A 27,129-nucleotide genomic window follows, 5' to 3' on the forward strand; every position below is an offset into this window, starting at 1 on the left:
TTTGGGAACTACCTGGCAGTGTCTCAGCCTGTCATATGCATGCTCAGAGACAGGCTCATCCTTGGACCTGACCACCAGGTACAGCCCCACATGCCAGCCCTTAGGAGAGTGTGCACCGCTGTCACCCAAACTGTGTCACAGGTGAGTTATCGGGCATGCTTTTGGTGGGATAGAAAGCAGAGCCATCAGAGAAGACTCCTGCACCCCAGCTAGCTGGAGCCAGGAACACAAGGAGTAGTCGGAGACCCAGCTGTGGGCCCCAGTGACAGGCAGGGAGAAGGTGTGAGCATGGCTAACAGCTTTCCTTCAGGCAGAGTGTCACCTACCTGGACTTACTCAGGTGTCACAGGTGTGATGAGACACAACTGGAGTGCTGCAATGGATGGCTATAAAATTTTCAGAAGGGATAGACAAAGAAGGAGAGGCAGTGGGGTAGCCCTGTATGTTAGGGAGTGTTTTGGTTGTCTAGAGCTTAATAATGGTGATGATAGGGTTTATGGGGAAAGGCCAACAAGGCAGATATCGTGGTGGGAGTGTTATAGACCATCTGATTGGGATGAAAAGGCAGGCAAAATATAAGCATCTGGAAGAAGTCTCACAATTGCTAGTCCTTGTTCTTATGGGGGGCTTCAACTTATGTGATGTCTGCTGGAAATACAATACAGCAGAGAGGAGACAGTCTAGCAGGTTCCTGGAGCATGTGGAGGATAATTTCCTGACACAGTTGGTGAGGGACCCAACCAGATAAGGTGCCCCGCTGGACCTGTTGTTTGTGAACAGAGAAGGACTTGTGGGTGATGTCATGATTGGAGGCTGTCTTGGGCATAGTGATCATGAAATTATAGTTTTCAATTCTTGGAGAAGTAAGAAGGGGCATTAAAAGAACTGCTACCTTGAACTTCTGGAGGGCAGACTTTGGCCTGTTTAGGGGCCTGGTTGACAAAGTCCCTTGGAAGACAATCGTGAAGGGCAAAGGAGTCTAAGAAGGCTGGATATTCTTCAAGAAAAAAATCTTCAAGGTGCAGGAGCAGACTGTCCCCAAGTGACAGAAGACAAGCTGTGTAAGAAGACCAGCCTGGCTGAACAGAGAGCTTTGGCTGGAACTCAAGAAAAAAATGAGAGTTTATGACCTTTGGAAGTAGGGGCAGGCACTCAGGAGAACTATAAGGATGTCATAAGGTTACACACAGAGAAAATTAGAAGGGCCAAAGCCCAACTAGAATTTAATCTGGCCTCTGCTGTAAAAGACAGTTTTAAAAAGGAGGGTTGAGGAGAATCTCCATCCTTTATTGGATGTGGGGGGAAACATAGTAACAGGATGAGGAAAACGCTGAAATACTTAATGCCTTCTTTGCCTCACTCTTTACTAGAACAGTTGTTCTTGGGGTATCTAGCCCCCTGAGCTGGAAGACATGGACTGGGAACAGAATGAAGCCCCGATAATTCAAGGGGAAATGGTTAGTGATCTGCTACACCACTTAGACACACACAAGCCTATGGGCACCAGATGGGGTCCACCCAAGGGTACTGAGGGAGCTGGCAGAAGTGCTCACCAAATCACTTTCAACCATTTATCATCAGTCCCAACTAACCAGGGAGGTCCCAGCTGACTAGAAGTTAGTAAATGTGATGCTCATCTACAAGAAGGGCCAGAAGGAGGATCTGGGGAACTATGGGCCTGTCAGTCTAAAATCAGTGCTGTGAGGTTATGGAGCAGATCATCTTCAGTGCCATCACATGGCACATACAAGACAACCAAGTGATCAGTCAGCATGGGTTTATGAAAGGCAGGTCCTGCTTGACAAACCTGATCTCCTTCTACAACAGGGCAATACACTTGGTGGATAAGGGAAAGGCTGTTGATGTTGTCTGCCTAGACTTTGACACCATTTCCCACAGCATTCTCCTGGAGAAACTGGTTGCTCATGGCTTGGACAGGTGTACTCTTCACTGGGTTATAAACTGGCTGGATGGCCGGGCCCAAAGAGTTGTGGTGAATGGAGTTAAATCCTGTTGGTGGCTGGTCACGAGTGGTGTCCCCCAGGGATCAGTATTGCAGCCGGTCCTGTTTAATATATTTATCAATGATTCAGACAAGGGGATTGAGTGCACCCTCAGTAAGTTTGCAGATGATATCAAGTTGAGCAGGATAGTTGATCTGCCTGAGGGTAGAAAAGCTCTACAGAGGGTTCAGGACAGGCTGGAACAATGGGCTGACCCATTGAGGTTCACTGGTTCAACAACGTTCACTGCTGGGTCCTGCACTTGGGTCACAACAACGCCATGCAATGCTACAGCCTTGAAGAAGAGTGGCTGGAAAACTGTCCAGTGGAAAAGGACCTGAGGGTGTTGGTCAACAGCTGACTGAATATGAGCCAGCAGTGTGCCCAGGTGGCCAACACCAATAGCATCCTGACTTGTATCAGAAATAGTGTGGCCAGCAGGAATAGGGGAGTGATCATCCTCCTGGACTCAATACTGGTGAGGCAATACCTCAAATACTGTGGTCAGTTTTGGGCCCCTCACTACAAGACAGATATTGAGGTGCTGGAGCGTGTCCAAAGAAGAGCAACAAAGATGATATCTATCTTAGACTAGATATTAAGAAACATTTCTTTCCAGAAGGGGTTGTTAGGTGTTGGAATGGGCTGCCCAGGGCAGTGGTGGAGTCCCCATCCCTGGTGGTGATTAAGAGTAGAGTTGACATATCACTTAGGGATATGCTGTAGTTGGGAACTGTCAATGTTAGGTTAATGGTTGGACTGGATGATCTTCGAGGTCTTTTCCAACCTAGACGATTCTCTGATTGTGTGATTCTGTGATGATGAAGGTCTAGAACACAAGTCTTATGAGGAGCAACTGAGGCAACTGGGATTGTTTAGCCTGGAGACTCAGGAGAGACTTTATTGCTCTCTACAACTACCTGAAAGAGGTTGTATCGAAGTGGGTGTCAGTCTCTTCTCCCAAGTAACAAGCAACAGGACAAGACGAAATGGCCTCAAGTTGCAGCACGGGAAGTTTAGATTGGATATTAGGAAAAATTTCTTCACTGAAAGGGTTGTCTAATATTGTAACAGGCTGCCCAGGGAAGTGGTTGAGTCACCATCCCTGGAGATACTTAAAAGACATGTGGATGTGGCACTTATGTAAGGACATGGTTTAGTGGTGGACTTGGCAGTGTTAGGTTGGACTTGATGATCTTAAAGGTCTTTTCCAACCTAAACACTTCTATGATTCTATGATTATGTTTTGCTGATATTCCTGCCACATGTGGGAAGGAAGAGCTTACATGGGCTATCTGTCTTCATGTTTCATGGCACTGGAGAAGTATGGTATCCAAGATACAGCAAAAAAATAAGATTGTCACTATACCTGAGTCAGTAAGAGACCACCCTTACCAGCCAGGTCTCTGCTTAGATAAAACTACAGCTGTGTCTGACCTCCCAATCCAGTTGGCAGAGTATTACAAATACTCCCAGTATAATACCAGTGGTGCCAAAAAGTATTTGAGTGGCATAAGTCAAGCCTGTGATTAGAGTGGAACACTCATATTTATGCTGGTTGCACAAAAAAGGAAAGATTAAAACTAATATTGCAGCAGGCTGTGGTACCATAGGACAGACACATTGCCTTGCTCTCTGTCTTGTGTTGTTTTTCTCAGAGGCATTGTCAGGGCAACTGAACAGGTACTCCAAGATATATGGTTGCAGTTTGCTCCAGGCCTGAAAAATACTGACCTCCTTAAAGCCATGCCATAGGAACACTTGGGAATACATTAAAGCCTGTAAAACTTGTATGATTATCAGTCATTCCTAGCCCACTTCCACCTGACATCCAGAGTCAGGTAATAAATGTTAATAATTTTAATACTATAATAAATTTTTTTTATACTGCTGAGTGTAAGTTTTGTTTAAGCTTTGCTGTCCATAGAAGAATTGTACCAATTTGGTGTGACATGAATTTGTATGCTGCTGTCAATCATCGGTGTGTCATATTCCACATATTCCACCCCCACATCTCCACAGCTTTTTTTTTCTTTTTTGGTCAACCTTGCATATGGGGTACAATGGAGGAGACTCTGCAGACCACCTGCTCCTCTTCCAGACCTTTTCTAGTTGGATGTTGCTTTGCTCAGAGATAAGGACAATTAATTTAACTATGTTTCAGATGTTTTCCTTTTTCCTCTTTTTAAATTTTTTTTTATTCTGAGATTGCTGTAGCAGTAATATGCAGAGCTTTTCAAAACATAAGCTAAAAGCTACTTGATGTGCTTACATGGCAGCATACCTTTATGTGAGTGTCATGCCCATGCTCACAAGTTTGAATGAGTTTATCCTCATGTGAGTGCTGTGAGGTATGTGCTGTCATTCCCTATTATACAATTTCAGAAGTGGGGCATAAAGAGATGATGTGACTTTTCCCATGATCACAAGAAAGTCAGAAGCAGAGCACGAATAGGTTATAAGTTTTCTGCAGCAAGCGCAAACCATTCTTATTTTGTTCTTGCTGTTTAAAAAAAAAAAAAAGTCAAGAAAATACATTAGAGTCTCTGTCAGGGCAGTGTGAAATGCAAATCTCTCCTTTATATGTAGCTGTCAGTAGCTCTTACTTCACGTGATGTGATAGAGACATCTCAGTGAAATGTTGGTGCCACAGCCTCAGTCTTTTTCCCTTGTCCATATATAAACAAAGCCTAGGCAAGTATTTGCATGAGCAAGTCTTAGCATCTAGATATACTTTTGTTATTTTCACTTCTTACATTTCTGGAACACAAGTACCTACTGAACAGACCCTTGGGAAGCCATGAAAATACATGTATGTACATGTATATGTACGTATACATAAAACCATATATATATTTTTTACGTATAAAATCTGTGTCTTTAGACAAATATAAAAGAATAGGAACTTCTACATGTATTTTCAGCCAGCAGTTCCATGAAACATAGTGCTGCTTAAAAGTGAACACAGAAGCTGATTTCATAAATATTTTCAGATCTGATTTAGAGATTGAAATTAAGAACAAAGTACTGCAGTATGTAAGTAGAGATTTAAGAATTACTGATATCTTTTGTTCTCAAAGTGCAGTATTTAAGTTTTCTTTACTTCTTTGTATTTACCTGCAAAGAAGCAAATTCACATTTTTCCTGTAACAATTGACCACTGAGCCCTAAGGCTCTATCTAAAATGGTAAAGGGGACTAAACCTCTTTATTGTTGTGTAACTCTCATTAGCTAACATCATACGATTAGAGCTAATGTTTCAATCTAAACCAATTCAAGTCCCTCATTAACGGGTCTAGATTTCTTTTGATCTAATTACTTAGTGTCCCAGATATATGGGAAATTCAGAGATCAGCTCTGAGAAACCTCTGCAGATATAGTCACATCTAGAAATGTGAACTTACATATAGGCTCCAGAAATGTTGTTTAAAATGTTAACAAGCCTCATTTAGTCTCCCGGTAATGCTTGGTCAAATAGTCAAATGAAATCACATTGATGATAGCTAGAGAATGAAGATGACAAATGTTTGCTGAGTATGATTTAATCTTCGTTATTATAGGCAATTGGATTGCAAATTTCCATAATTAAACATCCAGAGCACTGGTCAGATTCTATTGTAAACTTTGATAATTGCTGTTGTAGGGAAAACAGTACAGCAGGGTGTTTCTGTCACATGACAAGCTTTTGAGGCTGAGCTAATAGGATGCCCTTTTAAAATGTTCTCCATGTTTTCTGGTTTAGAGGCAGGGAATATCATCATGGAGATTTCATCAAAAGAAAATACTCAGTTTTTCTCAAACAACCCAATCCTGCTGGTTGACAGATCTTCATTCAAGTCTGAATCTTCTGCATCCAAGGAAAAACAGTCGTGTTGTGGAGGTATAAAGGTAGAGTAAGAATTTTTGAATATTCCAATAGGGACTTAGAAACCCTCTTTTTTTAGTGAACTATCCCTTTTTCAGTTCTGATTATGTCTTGATGAGTCAATATAAAATTATTAGAGATATTCCTCAGTCACAAAAAGAGTCTGCTTCAGAACTGTATTTGCCTAACATTTGGCAATGTTCAAATCTACCATGTTAGTGGTGGCTTGCGTAATATTCACTTCAAGTGTCATCTGAAAGGTCACTATGTCCTCCTTAGAGCACCACCCTATTTTCCTGAAGTTAAGAACAGAAATTGGCAGACAGGTACCACAGACAGCTGTTAGTACATATTGCTTTTTTAAGTTTGTAGCCATGGCAGTCTTCTGAGCTCTGAAAAATAATATTTTGTATTATGTCCATGTGTTTTGAGTGCTACATTATTGAAGTATTATTGTAATATTCCAGATTTGAGAGAACTCTGCATGAGGTGACTTTGAAAAGAAACTGCAGATGTATAACTGCTGCATCTGCATTTATTTCTCCCATGAGAAGTACTTCCTTAAGACAATGGAAGCTCCCTGCTTTAAGCTTCAAAATGTAGCTGTACCCACCTGACAGTAGGATCGCTGTATCTTGGATGAGCATTCCACCCTGTGTGGGACACTGGGGTACAGGAGGCAGCATGATGCTTTGCTTACTGTCTCTATCTGTCTTCCAAAGCCAGATTGTAAAATGCTGACACTCTCTTGAGTGAGGTCTCACTAAATCACCATACAATGGTGAGATGAGATGATTTATATGGTAAATGAGTCTTTGACTTTGACCAGTTTTTCATCTTGCAGTCTTTATTTCTGTTGTCCTCTTTCTCTCTCACATATCTACTTCCAGATACTAATCCAGCTCCCAATACAGTCAATGACTTCAGCAATAGTTGACCTGAAGTCTAAAAATTATGCAAAGTGGTTAAGATATTGCAGGATTTATTGAGTCTGACTGCTATAAAGATATTTTGATTCCTGAATATTCTTGATTTTTTCTGATCCTGTAGAGGCCCAGAAATGGGGTCCTGTTTTGTAATAGAAGATGAGTAATATTAATTAAATTTGTGGCATAATAGTAATTCTATAATTTTTCCTCCATTTGCTGCAACAATAATCCAATTCCTTCATTGAATAAACCTTCAGTCACAGATTAGCCAGTCAGGAATCATCTTATTAGCTCCAAAACCAGAAAAGGAATAATACTTTGGCTGTTTCTTTCTGTCCCAAAAATGTGTCTTCTGGGAACCCAAACCAATATGATTAACCTATTCCAGTAGGGACTTAGAAACCCCCTTTTTTTTTGGGTGAACTAACACTTTTTCAGTTCTGATTATGTCTTAATGAGTCAGTATGAAGTTATTAAAGAAATTTCTAAGTCACAAAAAGGTCTGCTTCAAATCTGTAGTTGTTTAACATGTTATCAAAACAATACGCAGATTCAGCAGGTTGTTTTTACTGATTATCAGGCTTTCCATGTGTCAAAATTACTTTTAACCAGAAAGACTGGGAAATCATGTCCATCCTGCTGTCCCACTTCTAAATCAGGAGAGTTTTTCCATCGCTGCACATGATCTCCACCTTCCTTCTGTGACAGTTGCAAGCCCAGTAGAAAAAATTTGTGCCAAAGAGAGACAGACATTTGAAGTTCTAGTTTCACCTATATGATTTTCCTGTGAAAAAATACATTTGCTTTTGCATTGCTATTTAAAATTCAAGGGCATAAACACACAGGAAATGTAAAATATTATGGCAATATTTTTACTAGAGAGCACTTTGAGAGCCCTCACTGTGGGAAGTAAGAACCAGATAGTATTCATTTACCCACAAGTGTTTCTAAAGGAGGAATAACCAGAACTGGATAGTGCATTGAACCTTAACACAAGAATTTGCATTTAACAGTGATGCCAGTCTTATTACCAATGTGCCTTGTCAAATGAGATGTTGTAAGGACTATTGCACTGGAGGTGAGTATATCACTTCAGAGCACCTGCTTACTGGAAGCGTGATTGTTCAGAGAGCAGGCCTAAGGAGTAGGACAAAAGTCTAGGCCTCTATACAAAACAGTACTGTGTCTTTCAAATTCTGATTTAGGGGTTTTTTAGCAACTTTTACAAAGAGCATCCCTATATATTTGGTCAACACAAATTGTATCTGAAGGAAGAAATCAGTGAGGTAGTTTCCATGACTAGTTGAGTATCCCTAAAGTTTGTAAACTCAGGAAGGCTGCATTCAGTGAAGGTAAATTTAGCCCATAGCTCTGCTGGAGTGAAACAGTTGGTGGTATGGAGTCTGTACTGCAGGGTGGGGAGATACTTCAGACCAGTTCTTAGTCTTGTCCCAGAGATTGCAGAGCTGTTGACTATTGAAGTGAATGTAATGCCCTTCTAGAGCACATCTTCCAGCTTAATTTTGTGTAAAAGGAATTCAGTCTGCACATTTGCAGTTTGTACCAAAGCACAGTGAAAGGGGTTTGAGTTTCATTCCCAAAATCCACTCCTGATTCAGACTAACACACTAAAACAGATGTAGTGATAACTAAGAGAAAACAACTGCCTCTGTAAAACAAATGGATGAGGGAAGATTGTCCCCCCAGCAAAATGCAGTGTACAATCAAAAGAAAATGTATTAGAGCATGCAAGAGATCTGGTGGGGAAAGGACAAGCCTAGAAGAGAATTGCCTGGCAGGTCACTTATGGAGCGGTGTAACAAGAGGCAGAGACTTCTTCCTCCCTGACAGCCTGGGCTTCAGTGGGAACAGTTTACCAGAATAGGACTGTAAAATCCAGCCAAATGGGAAAGTCCCTGTTAAAAAATGCCCAAATAACTTGCCTCCCCACCAAGCACACTTAATATTTACCCTTATTGTTATTGTGTGAGATACGTCCTCCTTAGACAAATCAGTGGGGTGATATATGTCTCTGTTCTTCAAAACATCAGTATCTTTGTTATCAACCTGAAATTTGCAGTGGCTGATAGTACATTCAGTTTATACATTTATTGCTCATAAGAAATGGACAAATCATCAAACTATTTCATATGAAAACAATTTCATAAAAAGCAGGAGAAATATTGATGTGGTTATTTGGGAAAAGAAGTGGTGGGAATGTGAAATTGTTTAAAAATAATTAGTGAAGTAAAACCTTCTGTACTGCCTGATTTTAATCACTGTCGATTTCTTTCACAGATATTTCTTGGTGCATTGTCTTTTCTTTATTTTGCTAAAGCACTGTCAGGAAGTTATTTAAAAAGCACTATCACACAGATAGAAAGAAGATTTGATATCCCTTCCTCTTTGGTTGGCATTATTGATGGCAGTTTTGAAATCGGTATGTGCTATAGAAACTAATTTTTCTTTTCAGAGGAAAAACACTGATGCAATTTATTTTGAAAAACAATTGTATGAATCTCCTTGAACCATTAAAACTGAGCAACATTCACCTAGTAAAAATCAGCATGACTGTTGGATAGGACTGGTTGGCTAATACAAGCAATTCAACATAGTTCTAAATATTCTGTAATTTGAGAAGATTAATGTCCAGCTAATTAATACTAATTGAAATTTTGACTGTTGAATGAGAGTTTACCTGTACAGATTTCTGCTTTCTTTCTCTTTTTGTCAGCAATCCATCTCCCCCACAAGTGTTTGCCTTTCATGATTTATTGAGCAGCAAGAGTACAAACCTCTAACTGTAATCTACATTCAGTGTCCAGTCCATCCTCTCTTCCTTCCTGCGCTAAGGTTTCCAGTGTGACATTGTTTCTTATGATTTCGGATTACTGAATTTATCTTGTGGGTGGTCAGTGGACTGTGGTATTCAAGGGAATTAAATCTTAACCTAAATGTATAAAACTCTGTTTGATTCCCTCTTTTCCTTCTTTCCTGGTTATTTGTTCTCTTCAGCTGGCAACAGTCCTTCTCCTCTTTTCCAGCTGCTTATCCAAAAGTTTATGGTTTTCTTATCATGGAAGGCATTGGGCTCCTGTAAGAATGTCTGGAAAGAGAGAGAAACACCAACCCCATGCAATCAAGCCCTCTCCCCCTGAAATCACTGCTTATACCACACAGTAGGAATCAGTATTTTAGGGGATCTCTTATCAACAAGCCATAAAACTCAGTTTTCCTTTTGTATTCTCAAAGGGAACCTCCTAATCATAATTCTTGTGAGCTACTTTGGAGCAAAGCTTCACAGGCCAAGAATAATTGGAGCAGGCTGCTTAATTATGTCAGCTGGAACATTCCTAATTGCAGTGCCCCAGTTCTTTATGGGACGGTAAGTGCAAAGTGATCAGTATTTTCCAACTGGGCTATGCACACTGAACACTAGATTGCTAAAATATTTAGGCATTGATTGTGAAGATGCTCATGGAGTTAAGCGTACATGGATGTGGTTACTCAATTTAATGGTTTTTTTTGTGGAATGACTTATTACTGCAGAGCACATAATTTAACATATATGATCTTCTCAGTTGCAATGAACTTACTTTATTAGTCTGTGATCTTGATTAGCTGCATTTTGACATGAATTAAGAACTGTTGAAGCTTCAGTGATGATGACTAAACTCAGGAAAACAATTTGAGTATTAAACACAAGGAAGAATATAGACCCACTGTCTGATAATCTAGATAATCTGATAATATTACAGATTCATGCATCGTAACAGAGTAAAGTTAAACTGAAATGCAGCACAGTGACACAAAGAGAACCAAAGGGACAATTCTCATGTACTACCACGGTATAAACTGGGTTCTATTTATCACCTGTAATCCATCATTTGCAACACTGGATGCAGATGAAATTTGCACTTAAGTGCTATGGAGATATCTTCCATGGTAGTAACAGATCTGTTTACTTTGGTTTATAAACAGATATCAGTATGAAAGCTTCCCTTCCACCATCAATTCGACTGTTAGCATCTCTCCATGCCTGCAGGATAAAAGCCAAACTCCACTCTCAGCCTTGGAAAAATCTCAAGCAAAAATAAATGCAGGTGGGAATGATCTTTCTTAGCTATTGTGATAAGCACACTGAAATACATCAAAAGACTCCCAAACTCTCATCTAATAGTTTATTAGAATAAAAAAATAATTTTTTTAAAAAAGTAATTAGATTAATATTTCCCACAGAAAAGCCAGATCTACTTGCTGAGGCAAATATATTAAAAATAAATATATATATATATGCCTGCCAGTGCCCACTTCCAAGAGTTTTTTCAAGCTGAAGCCTTTCCTTCAGCTTTGCTGTCTCCTTCAGCAACTTTCTGCAGCTTTGTGACTTGCAAAAACGTCAGTGTCCCATAAAGACCTTGGAAAGTCTTGGTCTTCCCTCTTCCAGGAAATGTGCCTTCAGAGTCTCAGGCCACTAGAAATAGCTGCTTGGCTCTCCCAGCCTGCGAAACCCCCCTTATTCTTTCTATCCCTGCTCGCTGACCCCATCTTGCACAGCACAAAGCTGTTACCCCTCTGGGTTCATCGAGCTCCTCATGGACAAGGTGCCTTCCTCACTAATGCCTGACCATGAATAAGCTGTGGATGAGCAAATCAAACCCTCTACACATCACAAAATGTGTATGTTTGCATCCTCGTATCTGTGGAGTAGATGTGGCTGGTAGTGCTCACTATCATCAGTATTGCTCAAATCTTTCCATTAGGAGATCCCAGTTTTGGTTAGAAGGAAGTGAGAAAGGTTTCTAAAATGGGATGTGGTGACAAATTTATAAAACTGGCCAACTACTGATTATTTGACAGAAGCAGTTCATGCTAAACATGTCCATCTCAAGCTGATTGGGTTAAATTTGCCACCCCCACACCCACAAAATGTTTTCTACAGTTTTCACCCTGGTTTTCCCATATTAGAAGTATTTTAAAAGTCCTATGCATTCAGTGTCAAACAGTTATGAAAAAACACATCATTATTGTCTCTCTTGTGATGTACCCAGGATGTGAAAAAGAAGGAGGCTCTTCCATGTGGATCTATGTTTTACTGGGAAATCTTTTGCGTGGAATAGGTGAAACTCCTATCCAGCCTCTGGGAATTGCATACATTGATGATTATGCCATTGAAGAGAATGCTGCCTTATACATTGGTAAAATAAATATCTTTTTTTTCCCCTAATGGATTTTTCCCAATGGATTTTTCCCCAGAGGCAAATGAGTCATTCTGAATAATGGAATGAGTGTTACTGAGTTAACTTGCCCTGATTGTTTTGTTTGCATAATTTCCAGTATTAAATTTTATTTAACAGTCCTGTACATTTAAGGGACCAAGTTCCCATTTAATTATACCAGCACAGTTCCATTATCTTAATTTGAGGAAAGAATTTGACCTTAGGTTCCTGCTGTTACCCTAATCTTCCTAATTCTTCTGGATGTGGACTGCTGAGCCTCTGCACGTTTAGTTCTCTGGAAAGCGATAAAAAGCATGTACTCTTTTAAGGACTCAAAACAGAATTTCAGGCAGGCACTCAAAACATTCCCTCCAAGTATAGGTAGAATTAGAAGCAATAGTGCTGAGGCTTTAAAAAGTTGATATCACTGTTTTCTTGTGTTCATTGTCTGCACATTCTGCACCTCTGCACGTTCACTTGAAATATTAACAAAAAATCCTTTCCCATAAGCATCTTGTCTTGACAAGTTTCCAGGCTGGCAAAAGGCAAAAACTCAGGCGCTCTCTGTAAAAGATTCAGTCTTCCCAGCTTTCCAGACCAATTCTGAAAATTCAAAATATTCAGAAAGTTTGTCTGAGGGTGTGTTGAAATGTGTTAATATTGGGTACCAAAGAAAAGTGATTTTTCAGCCTATTCAGTGCCCACAACAACTCAAAGTTATCAGTTAACTTAAATAATTGACATTTGCTTTCCAGTTTAATTTAGTCAGCTAAAGAGTTTCTAGAAATTATAGATTGGTGCTGATATTGAGTTTAAGACATTAAGCTCCCTGACTTTTTTCCTTTTGGGCAGAATTTCATTCTTTAATTGTATGCTAACAAAAATAGTTGAAGTGTCAATATAGTGGGGAAAATTTTATTGTTGTTTTTTTCTTCTTTAAAATGTTCTAACTTGCATAACTAACGTGCCAGAGAGCAAAGATTGGCTCAGTATTTTAAGACTGTATCACTTGTTACCCATGACATATCATAATTTGCTGTTAGGTGCAGCAAGAACCACTGCTCTTTTTAACTCAGAAGCATAACAGTCCCCTGTTTTCTATTGCAGGCTGTGTACAGACAGTTGCAATTATAGGGCCAATATTTGGCTTTCTTCTAGGATCCCTGTGTGCCAAACTTTATGTTGACATTGGCTTTGTAGATCTGGGTAAGTCAGAAAACTCAGGTTTTAAAAATTCAGTCAGGCTCCAAAATGCCTATTTTAGGCCAAGAACTATCTAGTTATCTTCTAGGCATAAGGGTCTAGTGGGGGTAGAGCAGGCACTTTATGAAATAAAAAGGATGACAGCAGTGCAATGCCCCATGCAGAAAAGCAAGAAGAATGGGTATAGAGGAAGTAGGAGGCCTGACTCTTCCTCGGCCCCAGCATATCTGTGGCTGGTGGTCCCCAGGAGTTGCCCGGGTGAGGAGGCTCTGCGGTGACAGCAGGCACCAGGTGGAGGCAGGACTGAGGCTCAGAATCCTGCCAAGTCCTGTGTGAGTGCATTTTGATGTACACTGTCATTGCCTGGAAAAGCAGTTTTGTAATGGGTACCAGGTCTCCTGATTGCCTTAATCCTGAGAAAATACCTTCCACCCTGTTTTTCCCTGGCACTTTTGTGCAGAACAGCCTGACTGGGAGCAAGTGCGTGGCCACCTGGACTACCCCATGTCTTGGGCCTTACAGCCTCTCTGGAGACTTCCGAGCGGCATGGCTGGGGACCCTGCGGTGTCAGGGGAAAGCTTCTGCTGTGTCACAGGAATCAGCAAGTCCTTATTGCCTCCCCATAATTACTCCTGTAACTGGTAGAGACACACAGCACAGCTAAACCTGGTGAGGTGGGGTTGACTCCTCTGGAGGAAGTCCCTGCAAAATCACCTTCCTTGTTATGAGCAGACTTTCTTGAAGAGTGTTTATTTGTTTCTCCATTTTTTTACTTTCTCCAGACAGTGTAACAATAACTCACAAGGATGCGCAGTGGGTGGGAGCCTGGTGGCTGGGTTACTTAATAGCAGGTGTGATTAGCATTCTGGCTGGCATCCCCTTCTGGTTCCTGCCAAAGCATCTCCCAAAACCAGAGAGCAGAAAGGACTCCAGTACCTCTTCCGAGCAGTCAAAGTTCATCACTGAGGATAACAAGGACCAACACAAATCTTATCAGCAACAAGTGAAGATCACTGAGATGGCAAAAGGCAAGTCACTGGACTTTCCTTCCTGACCGTTGAGTCTTTCTCTCACTAGCTTTTATACTTTACACTTTCTGAGGCCCTATTTTAATAGCCAAAAATAATTACTCTTTTCTCTCAGGTGTCACTCTCCACTTAACTAGTACGCACAAATATATTTTATTCATTGTTCTCTGGACCTGCTCTTTCATACAGAATTTCTCCAGCTGAGATTTATAAAGTTATATTAGTGGCCCAACAAATGTCATGAAACTGAAAAAATTTTTCATTCACAAATAGTGACTGTTGCAGATGTGGGGGTCAAAATATCTCAGTTTTTGCTCAACCTTTTTCTTTAAGGTCGTTCATTAGAAAAACATACACAATATCTAATCAGAATAAGGATGGGCACAGACTAGATACAGTATTTTAGGAGGCTGTCTGGATTTAAACACAAGCTGTTTTGCACAATTGTATTTCCTTGGCCCTACTTTGCCAGAAGCATGTTCCCTCATCACTTGAATCTGTAACTTAATATGTCTGTGCTTACTGTCAGCTGTGCTGAGCAGTCTTTGCCCCCAAATTAAGCTAAAAGGTGCTGTGGCTAAGAACACAGAGGAACGAAATCAGTCCTGATTTATGATCAAAAGAAGATGTATAAAACAAGAGAAATCGTTACTTAGTATTTTGTTTCACTGTATCCCCATCTAGAAATGGGGGAGCTCTTAGGAACTTCATGGAACTTCATGGATTCCTCCTGAAATATTCTGCTGTTTTTCTCTGGAAAGTGCAAACACATTGCAAAGCATTATTCACAGCAGTTATTCTCTCCCTGACCTGGTTGTCATTTCTGCCATTTTGTTTTGCAGACTTCTTGCCATCACTGAAGAACCTCTTTGGGAATCCAGTTTACATTCTCTATTTGTGTGCAAGTATCATTCAGTTCAATTCTTTAATTGGCATGGTGACATATAAGCCAAAGTATATTGAACAACAGTATGGGCAAACATCTTCAAAAACTAATTTTGTTATAGGTAATGCTATATCTGCTTCTTGATATCTTAAAAATGGACATTTTAGGAGTGGCATATACATACATATAGGGAAAATTTGGGGTTTTTTTCTTCTCATTCCTACTTTGGTTTTATGTAGTAGGTCATGGAAGGTAAGTTATTAATTTCTGCTTTAGCACTAGTTAGCTCTGAGTTTATCTATGCAAGAGTTACTGTGAGAGATTACATGATTTGATACCTTATTTCCCATTTTACTGGAAATTTGAAAAATAATGTATGTACAGCACAAGAGAATAATTGAAAAGATAATTATTTTTAAAATACATGTTTGTCATCAGATAGATCTTTTCCTTTGATGGCTTCCCATTTATTTCAGCAAAATGAAGATCAGCTCAGTGAGTGCTAAAGTACTGACCATAAAGTAGCTGTGATATTGCCAGTCATTTCTTACTTTCTGAAGAGGTTTGTGCCAAATAACAGAAAGTCAAATTCATATCAGTGATCACACAATACATGCGTTAAAAACCTCACATTATCTCAAAGCAATGCTGATGAAGGAAAAGTAAGTATTTCTGCCCTAACTTTACCTAAGAGCCTTTCTCTTTGAAGTTAGTCTCCCAAGCCCTTCCATACAGCACAACAGAGAGAGAAACTGCTTCTGCCTTTGGGTACCAATGTGACCAGTTTTGGAGATGTCTTCAGGATGGTGAACTTCATTGCCCAGTTGCTGAACTTCATGCAGGCTTGGGTTCAGTTCCTGAGATCGAAGGATTCAATAGCATTAGACAGCAAAGAGGTTTACATCAATCCAATGCAGATGGAACTGCCTTGTTTCAGAGCAGCATTAGTTGCACAGCAACGGAGGTATACATATGCAGAAAAGCTGTATTGATCCATTGTGCTATGTTAATTCCTTAAAGATAGAAGCTGGAATTTCCTGGCACAAAATTCCTCAAAACAAGGAGAAATCTTCAAGCACAGTTGATGGCCAGAAAAAGTCCAGAATAAAATCCCTACATTCAGTACAGTACTACTCATTGTATTTAAAGATTTTCTGGAGCTAAGCTTTCAGGTATGTGCAAACTGAGGATTAGGATCCATCTGATTTCACGCAGCATAGGGACCATATTCAATGAAGAACGTGTGATGGCTTGGCTACAGAAAGATCCTGGCTGAGTGGCCATCCCTGCAGTAAGATGTTTTTCCTTACTCCTTTTCCTTTTTCTTCCAATCCATCCTTGCTAAAGAATCTGAGGACCAACTAGAACTAACAGTGTCTATTTCCCTTTCCTTAGCTCTTTTCCTATTTCTTCTTTTTCTTAAAAAAAAAAAAAAAAATCTATCACAATCTTTCTGATAGATCTCCAAATCTCAAAAATGTCAGAGCAATTTGAAACACTATTTTAAAAAATCAGCTGGAAGTCGTAAGAGGGTATTTTTCAGTAGTCACACCCCAAGGAATGTGCAAGAAAGTAAAATGGCTCCTGCTCTGTTTGCATGATTTTCCTTAAATATACACATTTTGTTCCCCTCACCACCACCCATGGTGTCAGTGTAGCAATGGAGTTATCTGTAAGGCAATGAGACAAAGGCTTGAACAAAAGGGGTGCATAGGAATGGGCAGAGTGCGGGTACTCTCTGGTGCATCACACAGCTCGCAGTTCCAATCCCAGTCCTTTCTTACAAAAAAAAAAAAAGAACAGGAAAACCTGTTATATAATGATTCTTAATTTACATGTGCTACATTTTGGATCCTGCTTCTAAATCCCCTGAAGTACAATTTTTCATGAATGTACAGAGTGAAAAATATCATCCCAGTGAAGCTTCCTGAACCTTGTCAGTAACTGAACTGGGTTCATGTAGTCAGCCAAGATACAGTCTCCTTGTCAGTAACTGAACTGGGTTCATGTAGTCAGCCAAGATACAGTCTCCTGGGTTTACTAGATAAAATAAGGCTTTTCCTAACATAGAACATACCTACTAGCATCTCTTCTAAGCACTGATTTTTTTACCGTGTGTGCATCCATGGTGAATTCAGGTGGATCAAACAATGACTGAAGCCAGAAATTTAAGGAATACCAGTGTACTTCCTAGCAGGCGGATTAGACAATAATGTCATAAACTGGTGTTTTACACCAAGTCATTTGAAATCATGTTATAATACCTCCAGTCCTGTGAACAAACTTCTGAAACTTCATCTGCTTATGTATGCATGTATGCTTTGGTACTTGCTTGTGTTTTGTATACTTGCTTGGCTCAGCATGTCTAGGTGTCAGCATGAATTGAAAGATGCAAACCACATACACAGCCCTGTGCAAGGGGGGAATTTAATTTGCTGGAACTGTCTGGTAAAGCTGGGCAAATAATTTTCAGTAACAGTGAAATCCAGCAAAGGGTATCTTGCTTGTCTGTGCCGTGTCATTTAGGGTAGTCTCTATTTACATAGAGACAGCTTTTCATGTACTGAACAGGACTTTTTTTTTGTCTTGTCCATATCTATCAATAGGGATACTGCTTTGAGGAAAGCTGTCCAGGTAAGGATTAATGGTCATCCAATTTTACACATTTCCTTCAATGCTCTTCCACTTGATTGCCAGAAGCCCGATAAAAGAGAGCCCATGGGGTATACCTATCTTTCTGCTGTTGCAACACTCACCTAAGGGAGCATTTCAACAACCAAAACCATAGAAATTCCCTAACTCTCCTGGGCATGAAGGTGATGACATACCACTGGCTTTCTCCGTCTCGGAAACTTCTCTAGGGCAAGTTTCATGGCTGAATCAAAACAGATAAAGCAGGTCTTGCTCCAGATTTCATAACACTGTAGGCAAAACCAAATTTGTCCTCTAGGAATGAGCAGTTTAGGCTTCTCCTGTTAGTGGAAAAGGGAAGGAGAGGAGCTGCCCTGGAAAGCCAAAGTGGGGCAGCCCCAGAGAATGGCCCCTGTTGCTTCTAGTGTTGCTATGGGTGAAGGATGCAAGGGAGATCTATAGCAAAGCCCCAAACTGTGCAGTGGGGCTGTGGTGGTCTTTGCTGCCCTAAGCAGCACAATACCAGGTAACTTTTCTATGCCCAGAGCAGCTCTTGTGAGAAATGACACTGTGTTGCAACTAACAGTACAATGATCCCTCCACTGACAAACTTAACAGTGGAGAAAACCACCTGTCCTGATCCAGTGTCAGAGGTTTTGATATGATCCCAAGATTGAGATTAAGACACAAATGAGGTCAAATGCCATACACTCAAACCAGTTTTTATTATTAAAAGTGAAGGGGGGTAGTGATAGGACAGAATGGAAGGAAAAGACAGAAATCAAGCAAGGATGCGGGATAGAGTCACAAGAATAGTCACCACCATGGATCCAGCGGTGTCCTGTTGGTCCTCAGTCTTCAGTTCATCTGTGGTGGGTGCACACAGAGCAAAGTTCATCTGCAAAGTTCATCTTTTAAGTTCATTTTACCGGCTGATTAGCATATCTGCCCACATTTAGGGGTGTTTTTTCTCTGGTCCCACAGGTTTTTGCTGCATCTGGCTTCTGGAAGCAGAAACACTCACCTCTCATCAGTTCATTAGCAGTGCATGCATGGGGTCTGGCCTACACAATAGAGCCACAAATGGCTACAAGATGGAGCCACTGATAAACATTTGGTTTCACTCGGTCCACATCTGCCCCTTTGAGACTTATCTAAGGAGTCTGACAATGCAACTGCAAGGGAGTGGGGGGTGCATCCTTCAACACACTCCTTCTTCCTGGGGTGACGTTCCTCAGACTAATCCAAAGGCCACAGCTTGTCCTTGAGGTTTTCTGTGTCAATGATTATTTGAGGCATTACTTCTTCCAATTCCTTACACCACCTAGCTTAAGAAATTGGAAGATCATTTTCTAAATCTTATACATAATCTCTCTGTCAAAGAATTAGCAAAGAAACATTTTCCTGGGAGCAAATTTTTCAAAGCAGTCCCAACACCTTTGTAGTAACAGTCCAAGTCTGGACAAATAAAACATCCCAACTGAAGATCTTACATATTTTGTTACTTCATCTTATGTCTGCTGCTGGTTTTGTGGCTGAGGATTGTCCATTTACCTGGGTTTTTTGTTAATACAGATTTTTCTGTTTTATTTCAGGTCTTATCAACATTCCTGCTGTGGCTTTTGGCATATTTTCTGGGGGACTGATCATGAAAAAATTCAGAATCAATGTTTTAGGGGGTGCAAAACTCTCCCTTGGATCATCTTTCTTTGGTTACCTTTTGCTCCTCTCATTATTTGCAATGGGCTGTGAGAACTCGGATGTGGCTGGACTAACTGTGTCATACCACGGGTATGATGGGAAGATCATACTTCAGCATAAAGTACTATTGCATATCAAACTGCTTCCTCCTTTTATTCCACAAAGTATATATTGTTGAAAAGCAAATGACTGACCTAAATGTTCTTCCCAGAAATTTGATTCAAAGTGGTGGAAACCTCTCCATCAATTCCAGCGGGCATTGTGTCAGAACCCTTTTGTGGTTGTTGCCTTCAGCCCAGAGGAGTTTATGCCACAAGTGCAGATTATTTTTCTGATTACTTTTTAATTACTATTTCCATGGGACCCATCCTTTGAGCCTAGAGATTTCTGGAAATGTGAGGAGCTCAGTAGGGTTTGAGTTTCAATTAATTGTTCCTTGCTTCTGTGTGCTGGCATTTAATAGCCCCTGAATACAAAATTCAAGCATTCATGGATTAACTGTGAGTTAACCATGAGGTACACTTGACACTAGCACTTTTTGGTCATTTTTGTCCATGCTATTACTGTGTAAATATTACTTTTTTTGGAGGAGCTTCCAGCACCAACTCCACAGCAGCTCCAGGAGCTGCTCTGTTGGTGACTTCAGCAGCAACTGGCTGAAGTTGGCAGATAGCTGTCATGCAAGATATCAGACCCTCAGTTTGTATGAATCTCATTCTGATAATTTCCTCACTATAGTGGAGATTTCCAATGAGTAACTCGCTCCCCTCTTTGCCACTGGAGTAATCAAACTTCTTTGTCCAGTTTTCTTAAAACTGCATCAGGCTTTAGATAACTAAAATCTTAGAAAATGTGAGAAAATGGATTAATAGAAACTGTTAGCTGTCCTCCTTAATAAAGTAGCTACTATCTCACAATAGGTAGTGTGATATTGTGAAAACCTTTTGATAAGAGAAAAATTAAAATTTACACTGCTGCACGGATGTGAGACAACACCTTAATGAACTGCAGACAGAAGGTCTGGCCAGGTGTGCCTGGCAGAGACCATAACGATTTGATACTGATTTCTTTCACATCTCCTAGAAAATGTAATTGCATTTTCTCTTTTTCCCCAGAACTAAACAGATGACTGATTATGAGCAAGACCTGTTTTCAGAGTGCAACTCAGGCTGCGCATGTTCCAAGAATGACTGGGACCCCATCTGTGGGGAAAATGGAGTTACCTACATTTCTGCTTGTCTCGCTGGCTGCCAGGCATCCAATGGCAGTGGAAAAAGCACTGTAAGACAGTATTTAATTTCTATGTGTGATGTAGTAGTTTTCCTAATACAACCAGTTCTGTCAGAGTAAGTGGATTAAAACTCGAGTAAGGCACATCCTCTCCAGACCTAAACGCCTCAGGTTTTTTTAGCAATCTGTCACCCACATTTAAAATTTTCTCAACTGCTGTTTCCAGCAGAAATCTCAAGCAGAGAATGTAGGAAGCAGGTTTTTTAGCTCTTGGCTACTAAAACTGTTTTAAAAACCTCACTAAATACATTCATCATAATGTAATAAAAGTAGCTACTTTCTTTATAAAGTTCTTCTTCAATGAACAAGCATTTTCCTTTTGAAAAACATGTCCAGTTTGGATGTAAACTTTTGGCTACCCAGGAAAGCATGATGTGCATTTCCTCAACATCCTTTTCCCTGCTGTTTATGTTACCATACACTTTTACCTGCTGTCTTCCAGGTATTTTTTAACTGCAGTTGTGTAGGAACCTTGGAATCTCCTTCACAAAGCTCCTCAGCTGTGGTGGGACCATGTCAAAAAGGAAAAGAGTGTCCAAAAATGTTTCTGTATTTTCTAGTAATATCAGTTATCACTTCATATACCTTGTCAGTAGGTGGCACACCCGGATACATACTGCTTCTAAGGTAAGAAATAATTTCTGCTAGCATTGCCAAATGTTTTCAGGGTGTTTTGACACGTGTAAATGGGTCTCCCTCCCCATGTAGTATTGTGAAATGTTTTCATCTGTGCAAGGTGGCTTTTAAAATTTTATTTCTTTTTACTATAGAAAGTCATCCTCATAATTTAACAATGAGTTTTCTACCACTGAAGCAACAGTGTGCATATGATTATCTCCACCAGCAATACCCTTCTGGTTTTAAATATAATACAGGTGGCATGGTTACCATATATACCAAACTTTACTTTCCTTAATGTTTTTTATATTACCAAAATGGTGTTAAGTGGCCTCCATGCAAATGAAAATTAGCTCTGCATGTGCCGATGTGTGCATGCGTATGCTTATTGGTAGCCCATTTTTCCTCACTTGCTGTGGATACTGATGCAGAGCTACACAGAGGTGATCTAACCCAAACCATCTCTACACATTCAACTCTTCTCCTCTAGTCCATTTCGTTATTCCATATAATCGTTCAGTCCAAAATTTCTCTCCAAAACAAAGATAGATTTAGCATGAGAATGTTTGCTTTTTTCTGTTGTAGTAATCATGTGTTTATTAAATGCTTGTCCTAAGGGATCGTTCCAATACGTATTTAACTGCTGGAACTATTTGTCCATCACCAAGTATAAGTTTTTAAGCTAATTTTTGAAAGTCCAAAAGGAATATAATACATCCAACAATAAATCTGGATCTTTGTCTGCTTCTTGCAATTTTTGGATCCTAAGTGCTGCTCTGCTCTGTTTTGGAAAGCTTGCTTTCTCAGTTTCTCTTTCCAAATTATTTCCAGATGGGTACTTTCTGCTTCTCAAACAAAACAATGGTAAATACAGTTTAACTAATCTTTATTATTGTTGTGTTTTCTTACTCCAAAATTCTCTTTGGCTTTGAATTAAATTTTCTGGAACAGGCTCTGTCTCATTGTCAGTGTCTTTATAACACATGGAAAAATCCAGTGCTAGAACTGGCTACATAACCTATATGGAAAAACCTGAACAAAAATGTAACTTCAGCTATGGTTCCAGCATAGACCTTGAACCAGAATTAATATTCACAAAGAGATTTCAAGAAATGGTTGACATGAGGATCCTTCTCCACTTCCCTCCACAAACACTGCCAGTGTGGAATGTGCAATGTAATGTACAAGCTGCCTAGCTTTTGCCACCCACCTTGTCGGGTTAGCACCAAGTACTGCAAAAATGCATGGCATCTCTCTCTCTTTCCAAGGAGTCACTCCAAGAAGAACAATCATGCTATACAATCATATTATAATACATTTTGGACAATTTTTACTGAAGCTTATGAACCACTTAAACTGTCCATGCACCAAGAGAAGGATGATTCATGAGTTGAGAGCTTGTGGCAAAGCCTTCAGGATTTCCACCAAATTGCCCTCTGTGGCTGTTTCTGACACAGTGGGACTTTTTTGTCATATAAATATGGGCATAGGGCTATGCAGGGATGCAGTTTCCTTCCCCTTTCTCTCCACATGATGTCCCATTTCTATCCATAAAACATCCGGTAGAAAATATACAGATATGATACCACACAGGGCCTCAAAACCATCATTGCCATACTCAACCTTCTGCTTTCAATCTTGTCTCCACTGCAGAAGTGTCTGGAACAGATGTTCATAGCTGATCACCTATGAGCTTAAATCATACAGAGTTGCCTGCTCTTCTCAACCCTAAGAATTTGCTCTCAGGAGACTTAATGCTTAATGAATTTATTTAGAAAAGCTTAGAGAGGTTTTCAATAATGATACTAAAACATTTTGTTACATGAAATTGGCCAAACAGCTTTATTGGTTCTGCTCCAGAGCTTTTACTTCTGTTGAAAATCATTTTACTTTGAGAGCCATTTAATTGAAACTGAGAAGTTATGTGTTTTTCTGCTGGACTGAAGGCACCCAGATCTAACGTGCAGCCACATAAAATATGTTTCAGTAAGTTCAATTTTTTTTTCTCTCTCTATAAATGAGCTGTGGGCACAATTCTACTTTAAGCTCATGCTTGCTTTTCTGAAATCCATCACTGAATGACTGTCCCTGAAAATCTGTCTGAACTGAATGTGTGCTTTTGTTTCCAGAAAGAAAATAAATGCTCTTTGAAAACAAATAGTCCTAAGGTTGAGTTGCAGACTTCAAATATTTTTTCCAATTATATGTTTTTAAAATTATTCAGCATTCAGTCAGCTCTGATAAGAGTCCAGAACTTAAATAAGATGATGTTTTCAGATGAGCAGTTATCATTGCACCTACCAACAAATAGAGCTAAATCCCTAAAAGCCTATGAGATTTAGTGACATTTACTTCAAGTGTTTACATGACAGAAATCATCGAAGTATGCTTACAGCTAGTGACTGAGTCATTTGCTGAAATGTCTTTTTAGTGGTATTGGACTAATTACAATTGCCAAGGAACTTGGGAAAGCCCTGAAGTTTTGGAGAAAAACTCCTGCAATTCAGATATTTGTTCAAGCACAAGCTATTAATAGCAGGTGATTAGGCAGTGAAAAGGAAGTCTCAGATCCCCCTGAGAGGTTTGGCTCTCATTCAGGATATCAAAAAACTTGTTGTTTCCATGCAAAGACAATAAAAATGCTTAAACAATATTTTTTCCATGAGAAAGAGATTTATTTTTTTTATTATTTTTCAGGATATAAATCCTATGGAACACATAATAAATATCCAGTCATTTTCCATTTTTTTACTTTCTGTGCCCTTGCATTTGGTTAAAAGGATTTCTAGGCTGAGGCTTGCTTATGTAGCATGTATCTGATAGGAGGGCAAAATACAGTTCTTCCGGCTCAAAATGATGCTACATTCATGCCTGCATAGGTGTCAGTGCCTGTATAAGCCACAATATAACAGACTGTATGATGATAATCCATGATCAGGGTATTAGAGAACAAAGCGCTCAGATTACAAAATGAGATGGACACAACGATATTTTGACCATGGTACTTTAGTGTTGCTTTCCATATACGTCCTTCACTTCCTTTTCCATTTTCACTAAATTAAGGGAAGATGATCCAAATATCATTTACGGTATGGGTTCTTGATGCTGCATTGGGAAATAATAAAACATCACTGGTGGGGAACAAAAGAAGCTAGTTCTGCAATATCTTTATTATTTTTTAAAGATATTCCTGATTAAATGAATTACTGCGGAAGCTGAGTCCATCCTAGTTCAGAACACATAGACTGGACCTTCGAAGTGCTATGCTTATCCATAGAGGTGACTGAATTTCAGCCCATTATTTTTCTTTTTATATTGAATAGAATGACTGTGACAATAGGGAGTTTTATCAGTTACCATAATGATAATAATGTGTTACTCACTCCGAGTATCAACCGTGTCCCATCTTAATCATCTGACAGGGACTACTCACATGCTAAAAGTAAAGCATGTACTCGCGTTCTTTCTGGATTAGGTACTGTAATAGTCAGTCTGATACATGCTGGGTGAAACAGCACACTTGGGCAGCTGATGAGGTTAGCACACATGAGTCGTACTAATCTGAGTGGTTCCATATGCACACTGCTGCTAGCATGGATGTGAAAGGCAACTGTTCTCCTGCCCACCACCTCCACCCTCCTAGAAGAGCCAGGACAATGATCCAAGGCTGGAGCAGGGCTGATCTGAAGCTGTAAGGACTGATGTCTGTGCTGGGCTTCTGCTGCAAGCTCAGAAAAGTCCAAATGCAAGTGGTCTGCTCTGTCAGAGAATGGCTTGAAGGATTTACCTTTGCAAGAGATGTGATCCTGATCCTAAATATGTAGTGTAATGAGAATTGAGTGCCTAAATACCTTGTACTAGCCTGAGTCATAATCCACAATTTCAGAGCTTAACTAAATGTTTCAATGTTTAACTAAATAAGACCATCCAATGATGAATGATTTCACAACCAATTTTTCTTGTCCTGTGTTAGTAACTCCTAAGTGCTGGTATTATCTGAAAATTCATGACCTTCTTAAAATATGATATTGAATATAAATGTTCAGAATTCCTAGAAACTGTTCTGATTTTATCACATTATTTACATATTTCTGTAATTCTGTTAAAGTCAGTGTCAGTAGGGAGGAAAAAGTCACATTTCTTTCCTTCCTTTTACTTTTTGTTTGTGTATAAATTATCTACAGTCGATTCTTTATTTCTATTTAACATCATTTTTTTGTTTTTAGATGCATTAAACCACACTTAAAATCATTTGCACTTGGTATCTATACCCTGGCAATAAGAGTACTTGGTAAGTCCAGTTGTACTCTTGGGTCTATTTTAATATACTTCTCACTAATTCTCTATCCTAGAATTAAATTAAACTTTGATTGTTGGAAAGAACGATGTCTAACTGACAAGTTAATATTACATGATTAACAAAACCCAACACCCCCCCAAAAAAAAACCCTAGGAAACTTATTGGAAAAAGGAATCACCTTTTTGTTTCATAAATCATATAACTGTGTCTTAGGTATAATTAAAATATACATGGCTAATAGAGGTGACAAGTGATACTTTGGACTATGAAGCTAACATAAAATTACTTGTCTACAAGCATAATAGAAAAGCTATGACTCAGATTTTGTGATCATTTTTCAGGCATATTTTCATTAGTTTCTAAGGGAATTAGTCTAAGGACAGGGATGCCTGAGGGCAGGGTTAACTGCAGCTTTGTAGTAAAGCCACCTATAAATTTCCTCTAAATCAAGTGTATTATGAGATGACAATGAACTAAAAACTCTAAAATCCTCTAGGTCTTCATAGAAAAGGTAATATTTTGTAAGAAGCAAGTCACTTTTTAAATTAGAGCAGACTTAGAAGAGATGGTTGAGGCAGAGGAAATGTCATCAAAACAAGCTTTTGGCTGCTTTCTCACATCTTTGCAGGCCAGGATTTTCCCTCCAAGCTTACTGTCTTCTTCAGCAACCATGGGTGGCTTCCCAGGTTGCACAGAGTCCACGATGACCCCATTAGTACCTGAAGAAAAGCTTTTCCTTTCTGTCACCCACAAGCACTGCAGTAGGTCTGCCCCTGCCACAGTAGGATCTCGGGATAGTTGTTGCCCCACTGCAGACTCCAAGCCCTGCTGTCTCTCTCTCTCCTCACTCCACCGCCAACCAACACACAGAACACCTCCCACCCCCAAGCTGAACAGGCTCCATCGCTCTCAGGAAAGAAGTACCTCCTTTTGGTTTTTTTTCCCCCAAAGGGATCCTGCAGGGCAAGGAAACCAAGTCATGGCCAACACTCCTTCCGCTGACTTCCACTGGCTTTTTGATGTTCAGCTGCATTTCCTCCCCACCCTGATTCCCCACAGGGAGGAAAGGGTGGTGTGTGTGCCTGGGCAACACAAGGCACAACTTTTCAATCCAGCAAACAGTGTGGAAATGTCGTTGCTGTTCAAATGTATTATTTAATGTTCTACATGAACATGTCTCTAGAATAGAACTCGTAACTTTCTTGCCTCTTTTTATTTGTTAAATACACCCAGCGGGAATTCCAGCCCCAGTGTATTTTGGAGTGGCCATAGATACCACTTGCCTGAAATGGGGAAGCAAAAGATGTGGAGGAAGAGGAGCATGCAGACTCTACGACTCTAATGCCCTCAGGTAACAGCGCTTCTCCATTCATTCTTTAACTTGTGTTCTTTAAGTACATCTACACCTGGTACTGATAGAATTTCTATCAGAAATGTTGAGTGAAAGACTTGATGC

At 39.8% G+C, this 27,129-nt stretch overlaps 1 protein-coding gene across 6 annotated transcripts in view; it reads left to right on the forward strand.

Moving 5' to 3' along the window:
• SLCO1C1 (solute carrier organic anion transporter family member 1C1) overlaps window positions 1–27,129 on the forward strand; it is a 34,217-nt gene that overhangs the window by 266 nt on the left and 6,822 nt on the right. For 2 of the 6 annotated variants that reach the window (XM_074902247.1, XM_074902242.1), the window contains exons 1-14: window positions 15–141; window positions 5,746–5,891; window positions 9,096–9,237; window positions 10,050–10,182; window positions 10,779–10,900; window positions 11,849–11,995; window positions 13,124–13,222; window positions 14,002–14,247; window positions 15,090–15,254; window positions 19,360–19,555; window positions 20,581–20,746; window positions 21,198–21,382; window positions 25,600–25,664; window positions 26,907–27,024. In XM_074902247.1, the coding sequence (XP_074758348.1) occupies window positions 5,763–5,891; window positions 9,096–9,237; window positions 10,050–10,182; window positions 10,779–10,900; window positions 11,849–11,995; window positions 13,124–13,222; window positions 14,002–14,247; window positions 15,090–15,254; window positions 19,360–19,555; window positions 20,581–20,746; window positions 21,198–21,382; window positions 25,600–25,664; window positions 26,907–27,024 (1,913 nt within the window). In that variant the 5' untranslated portion in view covers window positions 15–141; window positions 5,746–5,762. Of the gene's footprint in view, window positions 1–14; window positions 142–5,407; window positions 5,463–5,745; window positions 5,892–9,095; window positions 9,238–10,049; window positions 10,183–10,778; window positions 10,901–11,848; window positions 11,996–13,123; window positions 13,223–14,001; window positions 14,248–15,089; window positions 15,255–19,359; window positions 19,556–20,580; window positions 20,747–21,197; window positions 21,383–25,599; window positions 25,665–26,906; window positions 27,025–27,129 lie in introns of those variants that run through there. The other 4 variants (XM_074902245.1, XM_074902244.1, XM_074902246.1 and 1 more) reach the window with 4 other exon arrangements.

This window comes from Athene noctua, chromosome 3, assembly GCF_965140245.1.
Source record: "Athene noctua chromosome 3, bAthNoc1.hap1.1, whole genome shotgun sequence".
In the NCBI taxonomy this organism is placed as follows: domain Eukaryota; kingdom Metazoa; phylum Chordata; class Aves; order Strigiformes; family Strigidae; genus Athene; species Athene noctua.